This window comes from Triturus cristatus, chromosome 1_2 (assembly GCF_964204655.1).
Source record: "Triturus cristatus chromosome 1_2, aTriCri1.1, whole genome shotgun sequence".
In the NCBI taxonomy this organism is placed as follows: Eukaryota; Metazoa; Chordata; class Amphibia; order Caudata; family Salamandridae; genus Triturus; species Triturus cristatus.
The window spans coordinates 1144645822-1144667320 of record NC_140580.1 but is presented as its reverse complement, the minus strand read 5'-3'; the positions used below and the strand labels follow the sequence as shown (position 1 = coordinate 1144667320).

At 50.2% G+C, this 21499-nt stretch overlaps 2 protein-coding genes across 2 annotated transcripts in view; both read right to left on the bottom strand.

Moving 5' to 3' along the window:
• AK8 (adenylate kinase 8) overlaps positions 1 to 21499 on the bottom strand; it is an 883547-nt gene that overhangs the window by 224642 nt on the left and 637406 nt on the right. The gene's annotated exons all lie outside the window — the stretch shown is intronic.
• LOC146868881 (uncharacterized) lies at positions 18848 to 20113 on the bottom strand. The gene has a single exon (XM_085614260.1). It carries the CDS (start codon positions 20111 to 20113, stop codon positions 18848 to 18850), a length of 1266 nt encoding a protein of 421 aa, XP_085470386.1.

The window sequence follows — 21499 nt, the reverse complement described above, 5'->3', positions numbered from 1 at the left end:
GCTGCGACGGTAAGTATGCTCGCTTTCACAGCAGGCATGCTGCTGAATTCAATAAGAATCTTCATTTACCTTTTAAGCATGTGGCTTTTCTTAATTGTATTACCAAGTTGCTTAAGCAGGGTAATGGAAGCTCTTTTTTAAAGGCTGCAAACTCATGTTTTTTTGTTTATTTATAATTAACAATAACATGACAGTCAATCTTCATCGTCAATCTTTGAGTGAGGCCACTCACCTTGGACTGTGCACTACCGATTCTGTAGAACAGGTACTGCTAGGAGCTGCTGATCACTGAGGACACTTCCCAGCAGCAGCAAGGCCGGTACTGCTAGGAACTGCTGATCACAGGGACACTTCCCACCCGCAGCAGGCCCAGTACTGCTAGGAGCTGCTGATCACTGGGACACTTCCCCCCGCAGCAGGCCCGGTACTGCTAGGAGCTGCTGATCACTGGGACACTTCCCAGCCGTAGCAGGCCCGGTACTGCTAGGAGCTACTGATCCCTGGGACACTTCCCAGCCGCAGCCGGCCCGGTACTGCTAGGAACTGCTGATCACTGGCACACTTCCCAGCAGGAGTAGGCCCGGTACTGCTAAGAGCTGTTGCTCACAGGGACACTTCCTACTCGCAGCAGGCCAGTACTGCTAGGAGCTGCTGATCACAAGGACACTTCCCCCCCCCCCCGCGCCCCCCCTGCCCCCTCCCGCCCCCGCAGCAGGCCCGGTACTGCTAGGACCTGCTGATCACAGGGACACTTCCTACCCGCAGCAGGCCCAGTACTGCTAGGAGCTGCTGATCACAGGGACACTTCCCACCCGCAGCAGGCCCAGTACTGCTAAGAACTGCTGAACACAAAGAAATGTTCCATCCGTAGCAGGCCCGGTACTGCTAGGAGCTGCTGATCACTGAGGACACTTCCCAGCCGCAGCAAGGCCGGTACTGCTAGGAACTGCTGATCACAGGGACACTTCCAACCCGCAGCAGGCCCGGTACTGCTAGGAGCTGCTGATCACTGGGACACTTCCCCCCGCAGCAGGCCCCGTACTGCTACGAGCTGCTGATCACTGGAACACTTCCCAGCCGCAGCAGGCCCGGTACTGCTAGGAGCTGCTGATCACTGGGACACTTCCCAGCCGCATCAGGCCCGGTACTGCTAGGAGCTGCTGATCACTGGGACACGTCCCAGCAGGAGCAGGCCCGGTACTGCTAAGAGCTGTTGCTCACAGGGACACTTCCTACTCGCAGCAGGCCCAGTACTGCTAGGAGCTGCTGTTCACAAGAACACTTCCCCCCCCCCCCCCAACAGCAGGCCCGGTACTGCTAGGACCTGCTGATCACAGGGACACTTCCTACCCGCAGCAGGCCCAGTACTGCTAGGAGCTGCTGATCACAGGGACACTTCCCACCCGCAGCAGGCACAGTACTGCTAAGAACTGCTGAACACAAAGAAATGTTCCACCCGTAGCAGGCCCGGTACTGCTAGGAGCTGCCAATCACAGGGACACTTCCCACACACAGCAGGCCCGGTACTGCTAGGAGCTGCTGATCACTGGGGACACTTCCCACCCACAGCAGGCCGGGTACTGCTACGAACTGCTGAACACAAAGAAATGTTCCACCCGTAGAAGGCCCGGTACTGCTAGGAGCTGCTGATCACAGGGACACTTCCCACACACAGCAGGTCTGGTACTGCTAGGAGCAGCTGCTCACAGGCACACTTCCCACCCGCAGCAGGCCCGGTGCTGCTAGGAGGTGCTGATCACAAGGGCACTTCCCCGCCCAGTACTGCTAGGACCTGCTGATCACAGGGACACTTCCCATCCGCAGCACTCCCGGTACTGCTAGGACCTGCTGATCACTGGGACACTTCCCACCCACAGCAGGCCCGGTACTGCTAAGAACTGCTGAACATAAATACATTTTCCACCCGTAGCAGGCCCGGTACTGCTAGGAGCTGCTGATCACTGGGACACTTCCCAGCCGCAGCAGGCCCGGTACTGCTAGGAGCTGCTGATCACAGGGACACTTCCTACCCGCAGCAGGCCCAGTAAAAACATGAATATATTCCCACCCACTGGTAGCCCGAGTGCTGGCTCGTGACGTGTGGACATCTCGCCAGCGCGCGCCTGGCTCGCATCAGATCCAATTTAGAAGCCGAGGCTGGGATTTGCTGCTTCGCTCAGCGGACTGGAGGCCCCTTCGGTAAACACGGAGCGCGGATATTACTGGATATTTGTCTGGCCTAGCTTCGCTGTATATCCTTCATAATGCTGAGATATCGGATTCTTTTGGCAACGGGAAGGATGTGGCTCAGATGCACCGATTCAGCCCGAAGAAGACCGTGCGTGGGATATAGTGCCAATATCGGCAACCGTTATCATAGCATACATCAGTACAGAATCATAATAAAACACATGACACTGAATGTAAGTGGAGAAATATTGCTGCAGGTTTATTAGCATAATAAATATGCAAACACGGTGGGTTATCTTACGGGCGATCCCAGGGCAGGCCAGCCCCATGCCGCCTGCCCGTCTGATAAGCCTAGAGTCACCATGGCAACGCCAATTGGTGACCACCAAATGTTGGGAGGGTCCACCCCTCCCATCCGTGGACCTCCAGTCCACATGCTTCACCACGCCCCCCCGTGATGGGTGGGCGGAGCATACATGGCAGCCCCCGGTTGCTCAGACCCACAACCGCCTGTCGGTTAGCGGGGCGCCGTAGGTCTTCCAGTGGACACGCTAAAAGATCCCTGGGTATCCTGGCTTAGCACCACACGGTGCTGCTGCATGCTATACCCCTTGGTATGTGCAGACCCTGGATCGCCCTGTAACTCCTCCTGCAACACAAAAGTGAAAGTTGTTAGAAAAACCTTCCCCCCCCTTCTTGTCCCTCCTGATGCCGGGTAAGCGGATGGGCGGGCAAGGCAAACGAGCGGACAAGAGGGCGAGGAGGGGGCGGGGACCGAATATGTACCCCCCCCTTGGCTCCTCCCCGCCGGAAGCAGCTACCTGACTGGGGTCTCCCTAGGTCAAGCCCAGGGACACGACCTCCCACCCCTGTGCCTTCCTGTGGCACTAAGGCGGCCGCCCTCAAGGGGGCGGGCCGCTGCGCAACCCCCACCCCGGGCAGCCTTACATAGTGCCAATATCGGCAACCGTTATCATAGCATACATCAGTACAGAATCATAATAAAACACATGACACTGAATGTAAGTGGAGAAATATTGCTGCAGGTTTATTAGCATAATAAATATGCAAACACGGTGGGTTATCTTACGGGCGATCCCAGGGCAGGCCAGCCCCATGCCGCCTGCCCGTCTGATAAGCCTAGAGTCACCATGGCAACGCCAATTGGTGACCACCAAATGTTGGGAGGGTCCACCCCTCCCATCCGTGGACCTCCAGTCCACATGCTTCACCACGCCCCCCCGTGATGGGTGGGCGGAGCATACATGGCAGCCCCCGGTTGCTCAGACCCACAACCGCCTGTCGGTTAGCGGGGCGCCGTAGGTCTTCCAGTGGACACGCTAAAAGATCCCTGGGTATCCTGGCTTAGCACCACACGGTGCTGCTGCATGCTATACCCCTTGGTATGTGCAGACCCTGGATCGCCCTGTAACTCCTCCACAGCCTTGGGAGTGGCCACCGTCACTACCAGGGCCCCCCACCAAGGTAGACCTATTTCCTTACAACCTGCTGCAGCCAAAGCTTCCCCTAGGCCCAGTAGGTCCAGTCTATTCGCAACCCGCAGCTGCCAAGGCTTCACCAAGGTCAAGTAAAATTAAATTCATGCCTAGCGTGGAGAGGTGCACCCCATCACCCTCCAGACACCCTGTTGATTTGGCGTGTAAAAGGCCATGCCTGATGAAGCCAAAGCCTCTTAGCTCAGTGAACTTGCACATGGCGCTATTAACTTTTCTCCTTGACACCTCAATGGCTTCTCCTGAGCGGGCTCCTTGCCAAGGTAGCCTATTACTAACAGCCTGCTGCAGCCAAAGCTTCCCCTAGGTCCAGTAGGAAAAGAACCGTGCCTAAACTAGGGAGGTGCACCCCATCTCCCTCCCGGCACCCTGTGGACTTGGCGTGTATAAGACCATGCCTGATGAAGCCAAGACCTCTTTGCTCTGCGCAACTGCGCATGGCTCCTGGTAGGCCATCATACCTACAGCATACTGATACCGGGCTTCTCCCAGGTCCAGTCAAAACAAGTCTACGCCCAACCGGGCCGGCGGCCAGCGTGCACCATCAGGACAGGTTCCCCCAACCTTTCTAAACTCCTCCGTGGATTTGACTGAAATGACCTTAAACCTAAATAGGCGATGGTCCAAAGTTGCCTTTGCATGGCTAAATAACAATCCCTTTGCCAAGACACTCCTGCCTGGCAGTGCCCAGCCTGCCTTCCTTCCTCTTTCACTCCGTTGGAGTATGCCCATCGTATTCCATCAGTCACCACCAAATGTAAAGCCTTGCCCTCCCAAAATTCTGCTAGTATACCAGGGAGAGACAGGTCAGAGTGACCACAGAGGAGAACAACGTGTAAAATGCTTCTCTATTTGAATACTGGAAAAGCCAATTGGTCTCCATCAGTTTTATAGCTTAAAGTGTTCCCCCGGTGCTTCCCTTAATCATATGGACCATAGGCCCCTGTTGGAAGGCCACTTCCACAACCTGCATAGCTGCCAGCCAGTGCTGTAGGGCGGGCGAAGTTACCCGGTACTGATGCTCGCAAAGGTACCTGTTTCGCCAAACTCAAGGGCGTGCTGCTCAGTGAGCAACCAGACTCTGCCCTAGTACCCAGAGGTCAAACCCAAGCCCCTCCAAGTTCTGCTGCTTCACCTGCCTGTTAACACGAATCCCAGGGCAGACCACCGGCCTATAACCCATGCTTGGCCATGCCTGAGCTAAAATACCTCTGAACAGCCTGACAACAGGCTAACCACCAGCATTGCGTTCTGAATGTTTCTGACACTGCCAAGAAACATGCGCATAACTAAAGCAACTGGCACCATGCCATAAAAGTAACAGTTCAGCCTTCTATGAAACAAACGTGCCCTTGTGGCGATCAGAGTAGTGCTCCCTCCAAGCCAGCAGCCCTAACAGGCAACCCGCACCCTCTTGGCACTGGCACACCCCCGCCACAGCTGCCCTCGAGTGCCTGGTCGTGTGAGGCCATAACCTATGTTTCATCACTGCGTCATACCGGGGTATGATGACCCATCTAACTCTACTGCTGAGTGCCCATTGCACCATCGCAAGTATGCCTTTGCCTGCTCAGAGTCTGGCTGTAAAGTTGGAAGACATTGACCCCCCAGCCCAGGGCGAAGATGGCAGCATTACAGTATCTGGTGCTATAGACGGTCCCCGTACCCTGATGGGACAGAATGCAATTCCCTTGCTCCTGTTGAGCACGAAACCAAAACCAATTGCTCACCCTGGTTTAATACCTTCCTGCTGCTAATCATTTCCTAGCTGAATGTTGACAAATCCATGTTCTGTAATGGCACTACTTCGCCGCCTGCACCATTCTGCCAGTGCCGAAAAGACCTTTGTCATGCTGCCTGGCCTCATCAATCATGCCCTGTTCTAGCAGCGCCCGCTTCAGCCGAGGAGCAAACAACTCGCCGGTACCCCCAAACTGGCCCTGATGCGAGACAAACCGGGCCAAGGCACAGCAGTGCGGTACTAACTAATAGCAGGTCTAACAGCGTCAACAGGCGTCCTCAGCTTACAATAGGCGTGGTGGAGTGAGGGTATCCAGTGAGAATCAAGATGACAACTTCCCATCTGACCGACCGTGGTGGGAACCACTCCTGCATATTCTAGTACACATGGTCCCAGTTCACATGTCACTGCCTGATGTACGTGCCCTAGGTACATGGTCCCCTTGCATGGCGGCCTGCCATTGAGACCCACACCAGTCCCCGATCAGTACCACTATCTGCCTACGCTACAATCTTGCCTGGCCTTCCTTCATGCCCAGCTGTACCACGCGATGATTGCTCTCCTCCGTCACTTGACCTGACCACACCTAGAAATACAAACACAGCGAGAGGAGGCAGCCTGTGACCTGCCCCAAAACCACCATCCCGCATCAAACCGACCCGATGAAAAGACAAGCGCCTAATGCTCTACACCCCTGGAAGACCCAGGAAATAACCCACCGATCAACAATCGAGTAAATAACAACGGACATCCTTTCAGCATCTGAAGGCCTAGCCCCTCCGAAGTAACCTGGGAGCCCAACGCCAGGCCTCAGCACCTGTGGCGTGAGTGATCTTTGCCCACTACCGTGTGAGCCAGGGCCCCCGTTTTTTTTTTTTTTTTTTTTTTTCCTTCTTTTTCCTCCTTTTTTTTTTTTTTTTTTTTTTTTTTATGACTGAAGCACACGAAAACAACCCTAGCTGTTCCTTGCCGCTAGGTCTTCCTACCCTCAGGAGACCAAGAACGACCAGGAAACAATAACACTCACTCAACACTAGGCGTTCCAAGTCCACTCGGCCTAATTTGCCAGCCGGTGAGCGTTCCAGATTCTTTAGCTTGACCCCTCCTATGAGCTCCCTGTTGTAAGTGGCGAGCCGGACCTGCCAGTACTATCTACCCTTCAACTCATTGCCGCATGGCGGCACTACCCATTGCAACCCTTGTCAACCAGCTGGCAATGTGGGTTAACCTCCCATTAGGGTGGCGGCAGAGCATCTAGCATGTGTCCTAGATGCCCAATCTATGTGACGTTGTGCCGGGGTAGTGGAAACCTTACACTGATAACTGTGCATCGCACCCTCAGACAATCGTAAAATTACTTGCTATTTAATAAAGCTGTGAATTGCAATGTGTAACTGTTACTACTTTTATCACACTCCAGGAGTGAGAGGCAGAGCTAGCTACTGATGCACTGCCCATTATACATGGGGTTAACAGCAGGCACATCCCCTGGTGGGCTATCTTGTTTGGAAAGGATCCTTGAGCTGAGGATTACACCGCGATCTCCCTGCCAAGTGCAAGTACACCTAAGAAATGTGCCAGTTTCATACCTGAGACCTGTAAATAAATCCCCGTAGACCGGCTACCTAACATGACCATAATGCGTGCTACCGCCTCAGAGTTTGCCTGCAAAATAACTGCTGTGATTCCAGGCTGATATGAAAAACTCATGCATGAGGCAAGAAGTATTGATGGAAGGATCGTGATGTGGCCAAAATTGCAGTCACTGCACCCCCAGTGGGTTGACCCCTACCCCGCCCATCCTACTTACTTGCTGAGTCCTATCCCAAGTACCTTACCTGCTGACCTACAGTGGCCCTTGGTGCTGAACAAACTATGCCCCGGTATGCTTAGTATCCCCCGGAGTTGCTAGCCTCCCACAGGAAGAGGTGGAACTGGGCCTGCCTGTATCTAGGAGTACTGGAGGATGTATGTAATTTGCCCTCCTTGGGATAAAACCTGCCCTTACCTACACATGCATAGATTCGTGTGCTGAACTACAGCAAGGAGCATGCCCAAGTAACTTGCCCTTCTATGAGACCTGGGCAGGAGAGGACCTGCGACATACCCCACTATGGTTGACCTACGCAGATCCCAGCTGTGCCCACACACAAGGGAGATTAAGCGATTTGCCCAGAATCACAGGATGTTTTAGCGTCATTGCCGAGACGCCCACCCAGTTCCCCATGTCCAAGGCCCAGCGCCCTAGCCGACAGGGTAACTCATCTCCCCAGCTCTCCATCTTGGCAGCCCGATCTGTACTCCTGTGACGCTGAACATACCAAAGCTAATAGTACTGGCTTGGCCATGCCTCTTTGTTGCATAAGATCAATGAGTCATAATTGCGGCAAGCAGGCATATCATTTGGAAAATGCCTCGGTTCAGGCATGGTGAGGCAGGGTCACCAAACACTACGACAAAATACATTTAAAACATACAAATGTCTGTGTATGTGAGCGCAAAGGCGATGACACGATAAACCTGATTTCCCGGAACCTGACATACTGCGCACATATCCTCGCATCTCTATATATACAAAGCGAGGAGCACTACTTACACCAAGCCCATCTATTGGCTGCTCAGTGCTTATGATTGCATATAGTGAAATAAGTACCCCTCCTAGCTCAATTGCAAGGCCCACCGAGAGCTATTCTACCCTCATGTCAGCCTGCCTGCGAATACGACAGCTGGGCTGTCCCTCCACACCAGTAAAACGCCAATTCTCCATGAAAGACACCAACAGAGCCAGGTGCGCCCTGCGCCAGCTTCAAGTATGGAATAAAAGTAAAAACAACTGGTCTGCAGGGCTCCCTAACTAGCTGAGGCAATGACTAGGGAGTGAGGATGCATGCCTACCGGGATTGACTTCTCCACAGGATGTAATGCAGCAGAAAAACACCAACACGTAGTCAGGCCAGGCCCAGCCTGCAACTCCCAAAATCATATATGTCACCCAAGGAATGTGATATGTCACAAAAGCATATCTCAGAGCAATCACCACCTCTCATTGTGTAAAACTACTTAAACACAATATAGCGCGTCTCCACCTTCAGGGACGGGAGTGTAAGCGACATACACGCAATCCAATTGTGCGTACGCGACCCCGAGGCTCAAAAACATGGTGCCATTGCCAGCCTGGGGCCTCATACATGCGAAACATGCGCCCACTGAGCAGTACTGTTCTTTTTAGCCACGGCTGCCGGATGGAAAGCTGGGGGCCGCACAATGGATTAAAGCCCGTAACCTGCAGATGCCACAGCATAGCCCACGTGCCCCCCGTGCGCATGCATACCTCTCCGTGTCGCCACTACTGAGGAGATAAAAATTATAGTGCGACTCTACCTGCCGGAAAAGGAGCGCTTACACGAGCACCGTGTTTCCATTGCACATTCAGGCACGGGAGATACAGTGACTTGGCCCGAGTCACCGGATGTGGCACGACCCCGAGGCTCGACCCATATATTTCAAGCCCCAAGGTCGGCAGTCTAGCAAGCGGACCACCTCCTACCCCCAATACTCCCCGGCTGCGACCCGATCTGAGGCCCGAACCCTGGTTACCCGCACAGAAAAAGGGCAATATCACGTAGGCGCACGAAGCTACCCGAAGGTATAGAAGCGCACGGCCTTGCCCCATGGTGCATCACACCTTCCATCCCGGAAGAAGTGGTTTGTCCCGGGGGAGTTGAAGGGATATACATACCCGTATTCACACACCAACTCTGGTTACCGCACCTCGTCGCAGCGTAGCCGGAGGGCCACCTACTCTCCCAGACAAATAAGTAACATATGAGGGTTAGATTCCTATTGCTGACGACAAACCCCGGGGATCGAACCCCGCTCGTCTATTCACCCTGATTGTATTGACGTGCTACACTAATCCCACTCACTGGTAGGCGACCCCGAGAGGGGGTGCCACAGATCGCTGCGCCGCGCCCTCCCCCAGGGATACCCGTGCCGCTCCGTGCGTGGGGGGGGGGGCTAACAGTGCCCCTGCAAGGGATCAAAGGATGTTGAGTGTTCCTGCCGAGACTCGAACCCGGTTCCGCAGCGTCATACCGAAGAGGCCGGCCATCAACCACGCGACAGGGCAATCCCGCACGACGCATGACCACAAGGCAAACGAGCGGACAAGAGGGCGAGGAGGGGGCGGGGACCGAATATGTACCCCCCCCTTGGCTCCTCCCCGCCGGAAGCAGCTACCTGACTGGGGTCTCCCTAGGTCAAGCCCAGGGACACGACCTCCCACCCCTGTGCCTTCCTGTGGCACTAAGGCGGCCGCCCTCAAGGGGGCGGGCCGCTGCGCAACCCCCACCCCGGGCAGCCTTACAAAGGGATGTGTATCCGAAACAGGGCGGCGGCCGAGGGCCTGACCTGACGACGCCGCCCCACAGGGCGACCTTCACCGGTGTTAATAGTGCCTCGGTTTCATACACTTGTATATGTGAAACACCAACAATACTTCCCCAAACACACTGCATTTCCCCGCATTCCCCTGTGGCGGATGCACTACGGCCAGGCCACCTGGGACGGGCTCTGTGTGGAGAAGGACTAGCTCGACGTGACACACACATCACTGTCTGCTGCCGCACAGTCTGAAGACTTGAACAAAACACAAAGATCGCTGCAAGTGCCCCACAGAGGATGGGACCGTGTGCAAACTGCGAATGTGAACTGCTCACCTTACAGCTGCTGACTGCTGGGTCCCGCCACTTACAGGCACGGGCCTCAAGTCACCACAAGCGTTGGCATAGCCAATAGGTCTCGCTTTTGGGACCTTATAAATATTTAGTTATGCAGCACAATATCCTTGGTGCAATAACATCAACTGTTGCATGATTAAAAACGTAAAAGGGCCCGAAGGCGAGACCTATTGGCTATGCCAATGCTTGTTGAAGAAAGCTATACATTTATTTGCCTTCGAAAAAACTCATAAACGATGTAACTTTTCACTTGGGTGGTGTGTTAATTTCAAAGTTATGCCCAGGGCGCGTTTAGCAGACGTTCTAAGTATCCTTTTTTTATTTCTCCCGTTTCACCTATATCGTGTGTTATTGACTGGTACACCTTAAATCGGACTGTTTTTATAGTGACAAAAACAATAACCAAAGTTGGCATATATAGATGAGCCCCAATATTTAACCACGTAAAAAACAGAACGGCCACTTGAAAGCAAGGTGTTCATTGATTTCATTGAAAACATCACATAATGGTGGGAGCAAAATAAAGGTGGCCCCTTTACTGCCAAAAACATCTCTGAACAGACGAAAATAAAATAAAATAAAACAACTGGATTTTGATGGTTTAGAAGACTTGCACAAGGAGGGAAATATATATATAACAGTTACTGCATTAATTACAGTATTGAAAAAGAAAGACAAAAATATATATATTTATAATGTGACCCGCCAGGCCAGCGCGCAAAAGGTGACGGCAAATGTATTCACACTGGGGTGATACTAACAAGTTTAAAAAGTGTTTGTACTCACTGCAGCTTATAATAAAATCATTTTGTTCTTTTTGTAAACTGGACAATTGTATGTTCACTTGGTGAGTTAAAAACGTTAACAGATTCAGCACCATGTGTCTCTATAATTCTTTCATGTTTTATCCCAGTCTTCAAACTCTTGGAATGCAAATGGGGGAGGGGTAAACACACTGGCTCAAACTATTGATGGGAAATTGTGAACTGACGTGGCCAAGGTTTGGAAAATGAGACAACTGGGGGGAGAATGACCGGCCGTTTAAAAACCGAGGCGGGTGTAGGAGCTGTACCTCGCCCCGTCTCAAGCAGCAGTTGGCCTAAACTTGTAAAAGGTTTCCAAAAATGATGTTGACCCGGAAGAAGCCATGATGTAAAGAATGATCTTGTGCACAGAGGCAGGCAGTCTCTATTATGGCAGTCCAGATGCAGTCTTTTTCATTTCAAGTTTTCTGCTAATATCAGAGGAATGATAAGGGAGCAGCCCAAAGCATGGCTAACATCATGACCCGAGTTCTTAAAGGACTTTTACTTCCCTCAGGGTAGGAAGAGAGGGGGTATGATGTGGTGTTCTGCACCCCTCCTCTGATGCGCCTGCTCTTAGGACACCATTTGCAGGGGAATCCAATACAGCACACGAGGCCCAGACCCATACTACATTTTCAGGATAACCACTAAGTAAATAACTGCCCCTTCGATTAACTGCCTGCGCATTTGTCCCAAGAGGATATTCTGGGACCCTGGCATCCATGCGGCCCTTGAGGGGCAATACTGGACGTCCTTGACTAGGGCATCAGAAAGAGCAGACGGAATTATTGCCTCTGATAGATAACAATCATTTGCAAGTTTGGGGAACGACAATCAGTTTCATGAGGCCTCAAAAATGTAATAAAGAGGGTAAATGAAGTGTCCTGGAACCTGCAGGTAGGGAAGGGGCGGAGTCTGAACTACCAACCAGGGCAGGTTAGGGTTTGTGGGGGGTGGAGAATCACCCACCAGAGCTCCAAAGAGGTGTCTGATGCTTTATCCAGTCAATCCATGAACCTTAGTGTAAGGCCAGCGGCGAAAAAGACCAAGACACCCTATCATATAAAATCCTAGGAACGTATAACATGTAACACAGAGTGAGAAACTGGCTCTGCATACTGTCTGCACTCCTGCTTACGTGCTGGGAGACATGAACCTGAACATGTATCTTTGGGAGAGGCAACCATTCACTTGGCAGCCATAATCCAAACTCTTCCATTTATTGTGCATTTGTGTATATACTAAACTATCTAATTCAATTAAGTGTCTTGGGCTTAAGCAGGGTAAATTGACAAAGTTTGTGTGTTACTCCTATTAAGTTTTGATCAGAAACACACTGTATTATTAAAGATTGATTATAGTGACCACGGGATGAGAAAAGGAGGAAGTAACATTAGGAGTGGAGAATTCAATTGACATTCCACTGAAGTGTGCAGCAGACAAGCAGACAACACATGTGTAACCGTAGGCAGGTACTGGAAACAAGAGAATGGAACATTGTGAAGTTGATAAGCCTCAGATAAAAATGACTGTAAAACACAAAGGGTGAGTCGGTATCAACGTCACTAGTGACACACAAACGAGATGTAATTGGACAGTAGGTGGGGAAGGCCTAATAAAGTATATGAAACTTGAAACAAGTCTGGCAGGCTTCACGCTAGGTCAGGGGCAATTAAGCAATCACATCCTTTTTTACCAATTGATCCATTATTCCACAAAAGACATGTATTGAGTCACTGGGGTGCCGTGGTGGTCCCAAGCAGGCATCCTGCTGGAGACGTGCATTTCCAGGGGAGAAGTTGAATTCATTCCTCCCCCCCCCCCCCTCCCCCACAGCGTTCAGTCTCCTTTCCACTAACGCCGTTTCTCAAAGTCAAGAGGGAGGGGCGGGATACTATTTTTGCAGAGAATCAGGGAAGCCGTTGCGTCAACCGACAAGATTGGGTCGTCATATGAAAAAAAGGTTTTCATTTCATAATTGTCAAATAACGGAGCAAACAATGAGATACGGATGAGAGGATGCTGGAGGGGAGGGCTGGAGGGGAGGGCGGGAGAAGGGTGGGGGAGCGAGCATAGGAGAAGGGAGAGAAAAGGCTTCCGAGGAAATAGTGGAGAGGAGAAGAGGAAGGGAAGGCCGTGAGGCGCAGAGGGAAGAGGTGAAAGAATGAAATGTGGAAGCGTAATAAGGGAAGAAAAGAAAGTGAGGGAGGGGGCTCAAGGGTGGGATATTGTAAGAAATGGGTGGCAAAGAGAAGTGATGGAAAGGAAGAAAGTGAAGGAGAGAACATTAAAAGAGAGTGCTGCTCTAGAGGAGACACGAGGAAAGGGAGTACAGGGCATGAAAAGGGTGTGTGCACACTTAAGAGTGTGCACCTGAAGATGCGTAAAGGTGGTGAGAGGGAGCAAAGGGAGGGCTGGGGAAGTAATGATGTGGAAGAAGTGAGACGTAGGCTGAGATGGGGGTAGAGGAGTAGGTGCAATGGCATGGTATAATGAGGGGGAGTGACGTAGGAGAGAAGGAGCGTGAGAGAGAGGTTAAGAGAGGGACGTGTGGTGGTGTGCATCAGGAGGTACTGGGACAAAGGCAGTCAGAGAATGATGGAAATGAGACAGACCACATGTAGAAAGAGACAACAAAGTGGGGAGTATGGTTATAGGATTAGAGGCGGCGCAGGTAGAAATGTGGGAAAGAGGTGAGACGCGGAAGGACTGCATGGTGCACGCGGGAAGGAGGGGAGGAACAAGGGAGGGGAAGGAAGCACACTAGGTGGAAAGGGGGCAGGAGATATAACGAAAAAGGAAGAACAAAAACGGAGGTTGGATGGGCAAAGGAAGAAAGAGGCGACACGCGAACTGGAATAAATAAAACTAAAAAGGCGGAAACTGGAGGAAATAAGCATTGGCCACGAAATTCATCGCAATCACGATCGCTGTGAAAGCAAAAGTGATCGCGATGACGCGCTCAAACACGCAAGGGATGCGCGCGCAAGCGCGCGTGCTTTTTGCGCGTTCTAGCAAGCTGGCTAAAAAGCTGGGGGGAAAAATGCTACCGCCGGCCACAGCTTGCGCGCGCCCGCACACCTGCACTGCAAGCTGTAGCCGGCGGTAGCAGTTTTTGAAGCCCTCACTTACTAAAGTCTCTCTGAGCAGCGCATGCGCGCTGACTCAGCGAGACCTAAAAATGCTAGGGGTAGGAGAAGTGACATCACAGGCCATATGACCCCTGTGTGACATCACAGGAAGTGACATCACCTGACCTTTAACCCTGATTACATCACTGGAAGTGAAGTCATGATATTTGGTCTGATGAAGCCACTGAAATCAACATTAAGGGCGTGGAAGTAAAAATACTATTATATTTGGAAATTCACAAATATCATTAAAAAATATGTATCCTAAATCCCAGTAACAAATTCCACCCACATACTCTTTATCAGGACAGTTGAAGGACAGTGGTTGGTGCGGTCTAGCAGTGCCTTTACTTCTACAGAGATGTGTCAATAACCCACACAAAAACGCCGGTGAAACAGTGCCCGACTGCAATCGATTCACATTGTGTTACCAGGCGTCAGTTGCTTCGGTTGTTACTCACCTCACACCACAAAGTTGTGCGCTTTTTACATAAAGTCACTTTTATCTCCAGCAGCACTGGGGCTAGTAATGCAAGTGTGAAACCCGGAAGGGGGTGCTGCCACATGAAGCCATCTCTGATGTTTCGTTTTTACAGCAGTTCTCAAGTAGATTCTTTTGTGAATTGTGGGAACAAATTTTATTTTCAATGTCAGACTTTATACAAGTATAAAGAGTCTTTTACTGGCTAACTACTGATAAAAGTGTCTAATCCGTTCCCCTGTTGTGTTTTTAAGATCACGCTGAGTCAGCGCGCATGCGCTGCTTGGAGAGACTTTAGTAAGGGCTTTAAAAAATGCTACCGCAGGCTACAGCTTGCAGTGCATGTGCGCGGGCGCGCGCTTCAGCAGAGGCGCCATATGGCGTGATTACTGCTGCGCGCGCACCACTCCCGCACATGCACTGCAAGCTGTGGCCGGCAGTAGCATTTTTAGCTTGCTAATCGCGGCACCGGTGCTTTACTTTTAACATTAAAAGTAAAGCGCCGGTGCCGCGATTATAGCAAAAGTAAAGCAATAGAAACAAACATCTATTTCTTTACCTTTGCGATAATCGCAGCAACTGCGTTTTACTTTTAATGTTAAAAGTAAAGCGCCGGTGCCGCGATTATAGCAAAAGTAAAGAAATAGAAACAAACATCTATTTCTTTACCTTTGCGATAATCGCAGCAACTGCGTTTTACTTTTAATGTTAAAAGTAAAGCGCCGGTGCCGCGATTATAGCAAAAGTAAAGAAATAGAAACAAACATCTATTTCTTTACTTTTGCTATAATCGCGGCACCCGCGCTTTACTTTTAATGTTAAAAGTAAAGCACCGGTGCCGCAATTAGAAAGAAAACAAGCATTGGCATAGCCAATAGGTCTCACCTTTGGGACCTTATAAGTGTTTAGCCATATAATAGTTGCATAACTAAATGCTTATACGGTCCTAAAAGCGAGAATATTGGCTATGCCAATGCTTGTTCTTGTATGAGGTAAGGTTGGTGCAGTGCGTTTCAGGCAACTGCTGAAAAAAGTCCCTTATTTAAATTATGGCACCAGAGTAGAGGACAAATGTGTCATTGGCGCAAACTGCAATACATATTCATACTTCGTGCATCTCCGTAACGTGTATAATTGAGGACAGTGTCAAACTTTCATTGTGTTTGGTTTTACAACCCTATTTGGAATTGGATTCCTGTCGGACCCGACCCTCCCTGGCTTAAAGTGCTCGACAAGCTGGTGCTGGCACAGGGCACCTTTCGAAGCACATGGTGACACCCCTGCCCAGCAGCCAACCAGACACTCACACCTTGAGTTTACAAAGACTGAAGTTTGTTTCCTTCCGCTTGTGGCACGCTGGCCCTGCTTACTCGAAAGCCAGGGGTCGCAAAGGCAGGGCCAGGGCTAGCAGAGTGCAAGCCAGGGGTCGCAGCCGCGACCCTTAAATGACGTCCATGTTTACAGAAAAGTCAGTTTTGCCCCAGTGCTGTTACCATCCACATATGATGGAGGGGAAGTGGGCCTTTTTTCCTACAACAGAAACCACAACCCTCACAAAATTCGATGGAATTCACAAAGGGTGTAAAGAACCAGTCCTTCGTTTTGAAAATGTTTTCTTTCAATAGTCATGGAAATTCATGCTCATATCGGAGACACTGTTCTGAAAGTAGCAACTATTCCAAAAGGCCACTCAAAGTGTCTTTTAAACTTTAGATCTATTCAGCCCTAAATGCAAGATGCTCTCCTGCAGAACGGATTAATTTTGGAAACCACTGCTTGTGGAGGCCCTCTGCTGTGAACACGCCATCTTTTTTCGGCACCTTAGTAGATACTATTTTTTTTGCCGTGCTAGTGTTTTGCATGTATGGGCAGGATCTCGCCTACTTAAGGCAGTGTGGTGTGCGGTCACAACACTGAAGGCGTGCTAAGGGCAAGCCTGTCTGCGCCCGTCCATGCCCGTGCCGCACACAGAGCCAGCCATGCTGCCCCGATTTCCATCTATCAGCTACAAGGCAAGACGTCTTCCATGATAGGTCACATAAGGTAATCCAGGGAGATGCTGTTAGGTTGGACAAGACTTGGCTTAACTTCTCAAACACAAGTAGACCTCCTAACTTCTCAAACACAAGTAGACCTCCTAACTTCTCAAACACAAGTAGACCTCCTAACTTCTCAAACACAAGTCGACCTCCTAACTTCTCAAACACAAGTCGACCTCCTAACTTCTCAAACACAAGTAGACTTCCTAACTTCTGAACACAAGTAGATCTCCTAACTTCTCGAACACAAGTAGACCTCCTAACTTCTCAAACACAAGTAGACCTCCTAACTTCTCAAACACAAGTCGACCTCCTAACTTCTCAAACACAAGTCGACCTCCTAACTTCTCAAACACAAGTAGACTTCCTAACTTCTGAACACAAGTAGATCTCCTAACTTCTCGAACACAAGTAGACCTCCTAACTTCTCAAACACAAGTAGATCTCATAACTTCTCTGACACAAATAGACCTCATAACTTCTCAGGCTTGAGTCACAACACTGTCCCATGTGCAGCAGACCAACCTCTTGCGAGTTGGCGGTCAGGCTCATGAGTCAAGTGCGATGATGGAGCCTACCTTGACTTGCATATGTGCCCTGTCAGCAGGAACTTTCTCATCCATAGGTACTTAATCAAAGCACGTCATGGGTAAAACATGATGAGGAAATCCATGATGTGTTGATTGTGGAGAAATCAGATCTACTTTTTATTACAGAAACATGGACCACTACTGAGTCTAATCCTCGCTGGTGCCTGACCTGCAGGTTTTACAACAATGCACCTCCCTTGTGCCTTATGCAGAGGGGGCGGGCTGTCAGTAATTTTCAAAGACTTTGGGAACCCAAGGTCCCCTACGCTTTCTGAACACTCCCAGGCTGACCTTCTTGGACTTTCACTGCCAACGATGGACTCCCTCACCATAGCAGCATTGCTGTTATTGTCCACTGGGTCATTCTCGTGAGTTTCCAGAACTATTGGCCGAGTTTCTTACACCATTGCTTTTGTCGCACACACAGTTTGTTGTTTTCAGTGACTTCAATGACTGCGCTGATATATCAGCCAAGGATTGATAAGTGTTTGATCTTGCAAGCCGCATGTTCGGTGGGACCACTCTGAATCTATTTCAGTAATCCACTCTAGTAACAATCCACAGAATTTTGCCATTGCACCACCTCTGCATTCATGCATCCACGGTCCGACCTATGCCGTAAGACCCCTATGATGCTCATGCCACTGGGCAGTGGTCCTCACACAGCCCTTCTATAGATGATGAATACAGCACCTATTACAACCTGATTAAATCAGCTTTAGACACTGTTCTACCTGAAAAGAAACTATGCTTATGTTCATGCCATTCTGCTCCTTGGACGAGCTAGGCTGTTAGAGCCGGCAAGCTTAAATGTAAACAGTGCAAAAAACTCTTGCAGGCAAATTATAGCGCTTATCTCAAACTCAAGGCATCCTTGAAATCCAACAAGAAACGTATCTGTGCTTCTGAAGCAGATTACTATGCTAAAGAAATCTTGGACGCCCCGAATCCATCCAAAAACATTTTCTCTATTGTGCATTCTTTAGCAAATCCCATCTGAATCTCACAAAGATTTCAACGTTCCCAATGTTTGTGACATCCTCGGTTCCTTTTGTCACAACAACATTTTAAGCATGGTCAGTAGTTTAAGTCCTCATGTGGCCATTTTAGAGCCTCTCAGTCCCTCTACTTCATCGCTAGATATGCGCCCGGTGGGAAACATCTGGGCGTCTGATGTGCCTTTAGATGGGAGTACTTCTTCCCTCTTGATAACCAATTTGGGCAGATCAATTGGGATAGCTTTACAAAGCTGGCTAGTTCCATATCCCCTGGATCCCCTCTTGATCCCTTACGGCCAAAGATTTGGAAATAAATGGCTTCTTTCTTGCTTGCTCATTTGCAAGCCATCTGTAACCACTCCTTATACATGGGCTCAGTGCCAAAAGAGTATTAACAAGCATTTACAATGCAATGGTCTCGGCATTGGTAAAGTTAGAGCTATTGGCATTGCTCGTGACATTATTTTTGTTTATGTTTTTGTTTTTAAAACATTTAAAGAAACGGCATTGTCATGAGCAATGCCAATAGCTCTAACTTTAACAATGCCGAGACCGTTCATGGAATACAGAATGGTGTGTCCAAATTAAAAACTTAAGAAGGCTCCAATTATTACAATTTCACTTACCAGGTGGTATAGAAAGACCTGGAGGCAACTGGATTGTGCTTTGTTGAGCAGGCCGCATAATGAGCTGTGGGGAAACTATTCTCGGTGGAGTCGCCATCGCATGCCTCAGTGATGGCGACAGTGATGGGTTGGACATGACATGTGCAACTATGCTCTGCTGCATGCCACCTGCAGCAGAACATGGAACACCCAACCCAAGGGGTGACGGTGTAATACTGGTGCGCAGGGTGTCGTTGTTGGACACTACAGAGGCAGAACATGGAGTATTGTGCGTTATACTTGTGGGAGGCATCATCATTGGAAGAGACGTTGAGGGTTTGCAAGGCGAGGCTCCTGCAGCATGGTGAAGTTGCACAACTGATGTTTTAGGCTGCATTTGCGAGTCCAGTTTACAGTGAGTTATAGATGGAATCTGGTGGTTGACAACGTGTGTTACTGACGTTGGTGCGTAAGTGCGCCTTGCACAGTCCACATTCTGCATAAATAGAGGGTCGACTGAGCTACAATGCCCATTTTGTGTAATGGCTGCTATGTGAGCTTGAGGTCTTTGAAAATGGACAGAGGACTGGTTGGCGCCATACATCAAGTTGGCTTGAAGCGGACTTTGATGAGCGGCGGGAGATGCACTTTTGGGACTGCATAGAATAGTCATGTTTGAACTACTGCTGCTTGCACTGCCGACTGTCCCTGCAGGATACGTATGCGACGCAGAGCTGTGCTGAGTAGGCTGGTGGAAGTGACTGTTAGCAGCAGACAGAGTCGAGCTCCTGATAGGTGTAGATAAAGAAGGTAGGGGCGCGGAGTTCGTTTTTATTGCAGGGGCAGAAGGGCTCACCGGTGGCAAAGTGGCTGCTGGTGATTTGGAACTTCTCAGCGCTGTGGTTGGGACAGACGGGCTCATTAGTGATACACTGGCATGGGGAGCCATCGATGTTGTGACATGGGGTGCCCCATGCGACGGCTGCTGCTGCCTGCCCTGACTGTTTACATGCGCACCTGCAACAGGCTGAGCACTGACAGTAGAGAGAAGCTGGCTCTTGCCGCCGCTTACAGTCGCTCCTCTACTGAGCACTGAGCCACCAGTTCTGTGCTGCTGCTGAGCAGTGCTCAGCCCCCGAGAAGCCCAAGTTCCACCCCCCGCTGCACCAGGCCCGTGTCCAGTCAGCTGCGATTCCAGAGAACCCACTAAGTCGCTGACGGCTTTTTCGTCCACCTCGGAGAAGAGCATCTCCTCCAGGGGATCAGAGGAGCCCGCCATCTTGCTTTTCTGCACTCGCCGAAGCCTTTGGAGTTTTGTCTCAGTGCGCCTGCGATACAGCCCGGGGCATGATGGGAATCTAGTGACGACATAGGATCCCCATCCCAGCTAATGAGTTTGCTGTAAAGGCGTGTGTTTCTAGTCACGGGTGTCGCAGTTGTAAACACGGCGACGAGCGGAGGTCGGGCCGCTGGAAGCAGCGTGGGGCGTGGCATAGTAACTGCTCTGTCCCCCCCTCCCGAGTCCAAAGGAAAAAGCAAACAGCAACAGAAGCTTTAACAAGGCAGAGCAAAAGGCAAGCACACCACCACCTTTCTCCGAGGCAGAGCAGAAATGCCTCGGAGAAACGCAGCGTCCTTTTCGGATTCGGGGGCGTGTTTTGCTGTTATCTCCTCCAGCCATTGGCTGGAGGAGATAATTAGACTTTCTGCAAAAAACACGCCCCCCGATCCGAAAAGGACGGGGCATGATCGGAGTGACAGGACCTCTTCTCCAGTGGCTGGCCAGCATTGAAGAGGCCAGCCAATGGAGAACAGGGGAGAAGAGGGGCGGGTTCAAGCCCCTCTTCTCCAAAACATTAAATCTCTCGACTTCCGGTTCTGCCTTCGGCAGACCGGATGGTCCCGAGACCTAAAAAGCTATGGTGGCTCCACTATTGAAAACAACTACTGCTGGCTCTTCCAATCTGAATAACTTCCAACCTATTCCTCTTTTGCCATCCCCAGTAAAAATTCTGGAGAAATTTGTGAAAAGGTGCCTTCCCAAATTGTTTGGAACAAAAGCAGCTATTGAATGGTTTGCAATTTGGTATTTGCTTTGGTCATAGCACCAAATCTCACCTAATCTCTATGCTGGAAGACCATCATATGGCGGTATTACTATATGTGTAGGCCGCCTTCGATACAGTCTCTCATACAATCTTGATTAACAGACTGGCAGAGGTGTAGCGCTGAGGTGGTGCAAGTCCGCCTTGGAGAGCAGAAGTCAAGCCATTTAACTTCCCCTGCTTCGTTTGGAGTTCAGAACCATTTGACAGGACGAAATTCAAGGTTTGTCCTTATGTGCCACTTTATTTAAAGTGTACTTAAGACCTCTGGCTCGGCTGATCCGCGATTAAGGGATCGATGTAATGAACCACACAGAGGATACCCAGATGATCATTTCGGGGGATCAATCTTTACCAGCCACTTTTGCACATTTAGGATTTGCTATGATATTATCTCCTGGCTTGGTCAGAACTTTAAAAATTTAACAGGGATAAGACTGAGATACTTTGAGGTTTTACAGTTGGTCTCTTGCCCACCTCCAACAGATGTTTGGCTGGAAGACGGTGACAATATCGCTATATCTGCTACTTCAGTATGAAACATGGGGTTCCACTTTTTG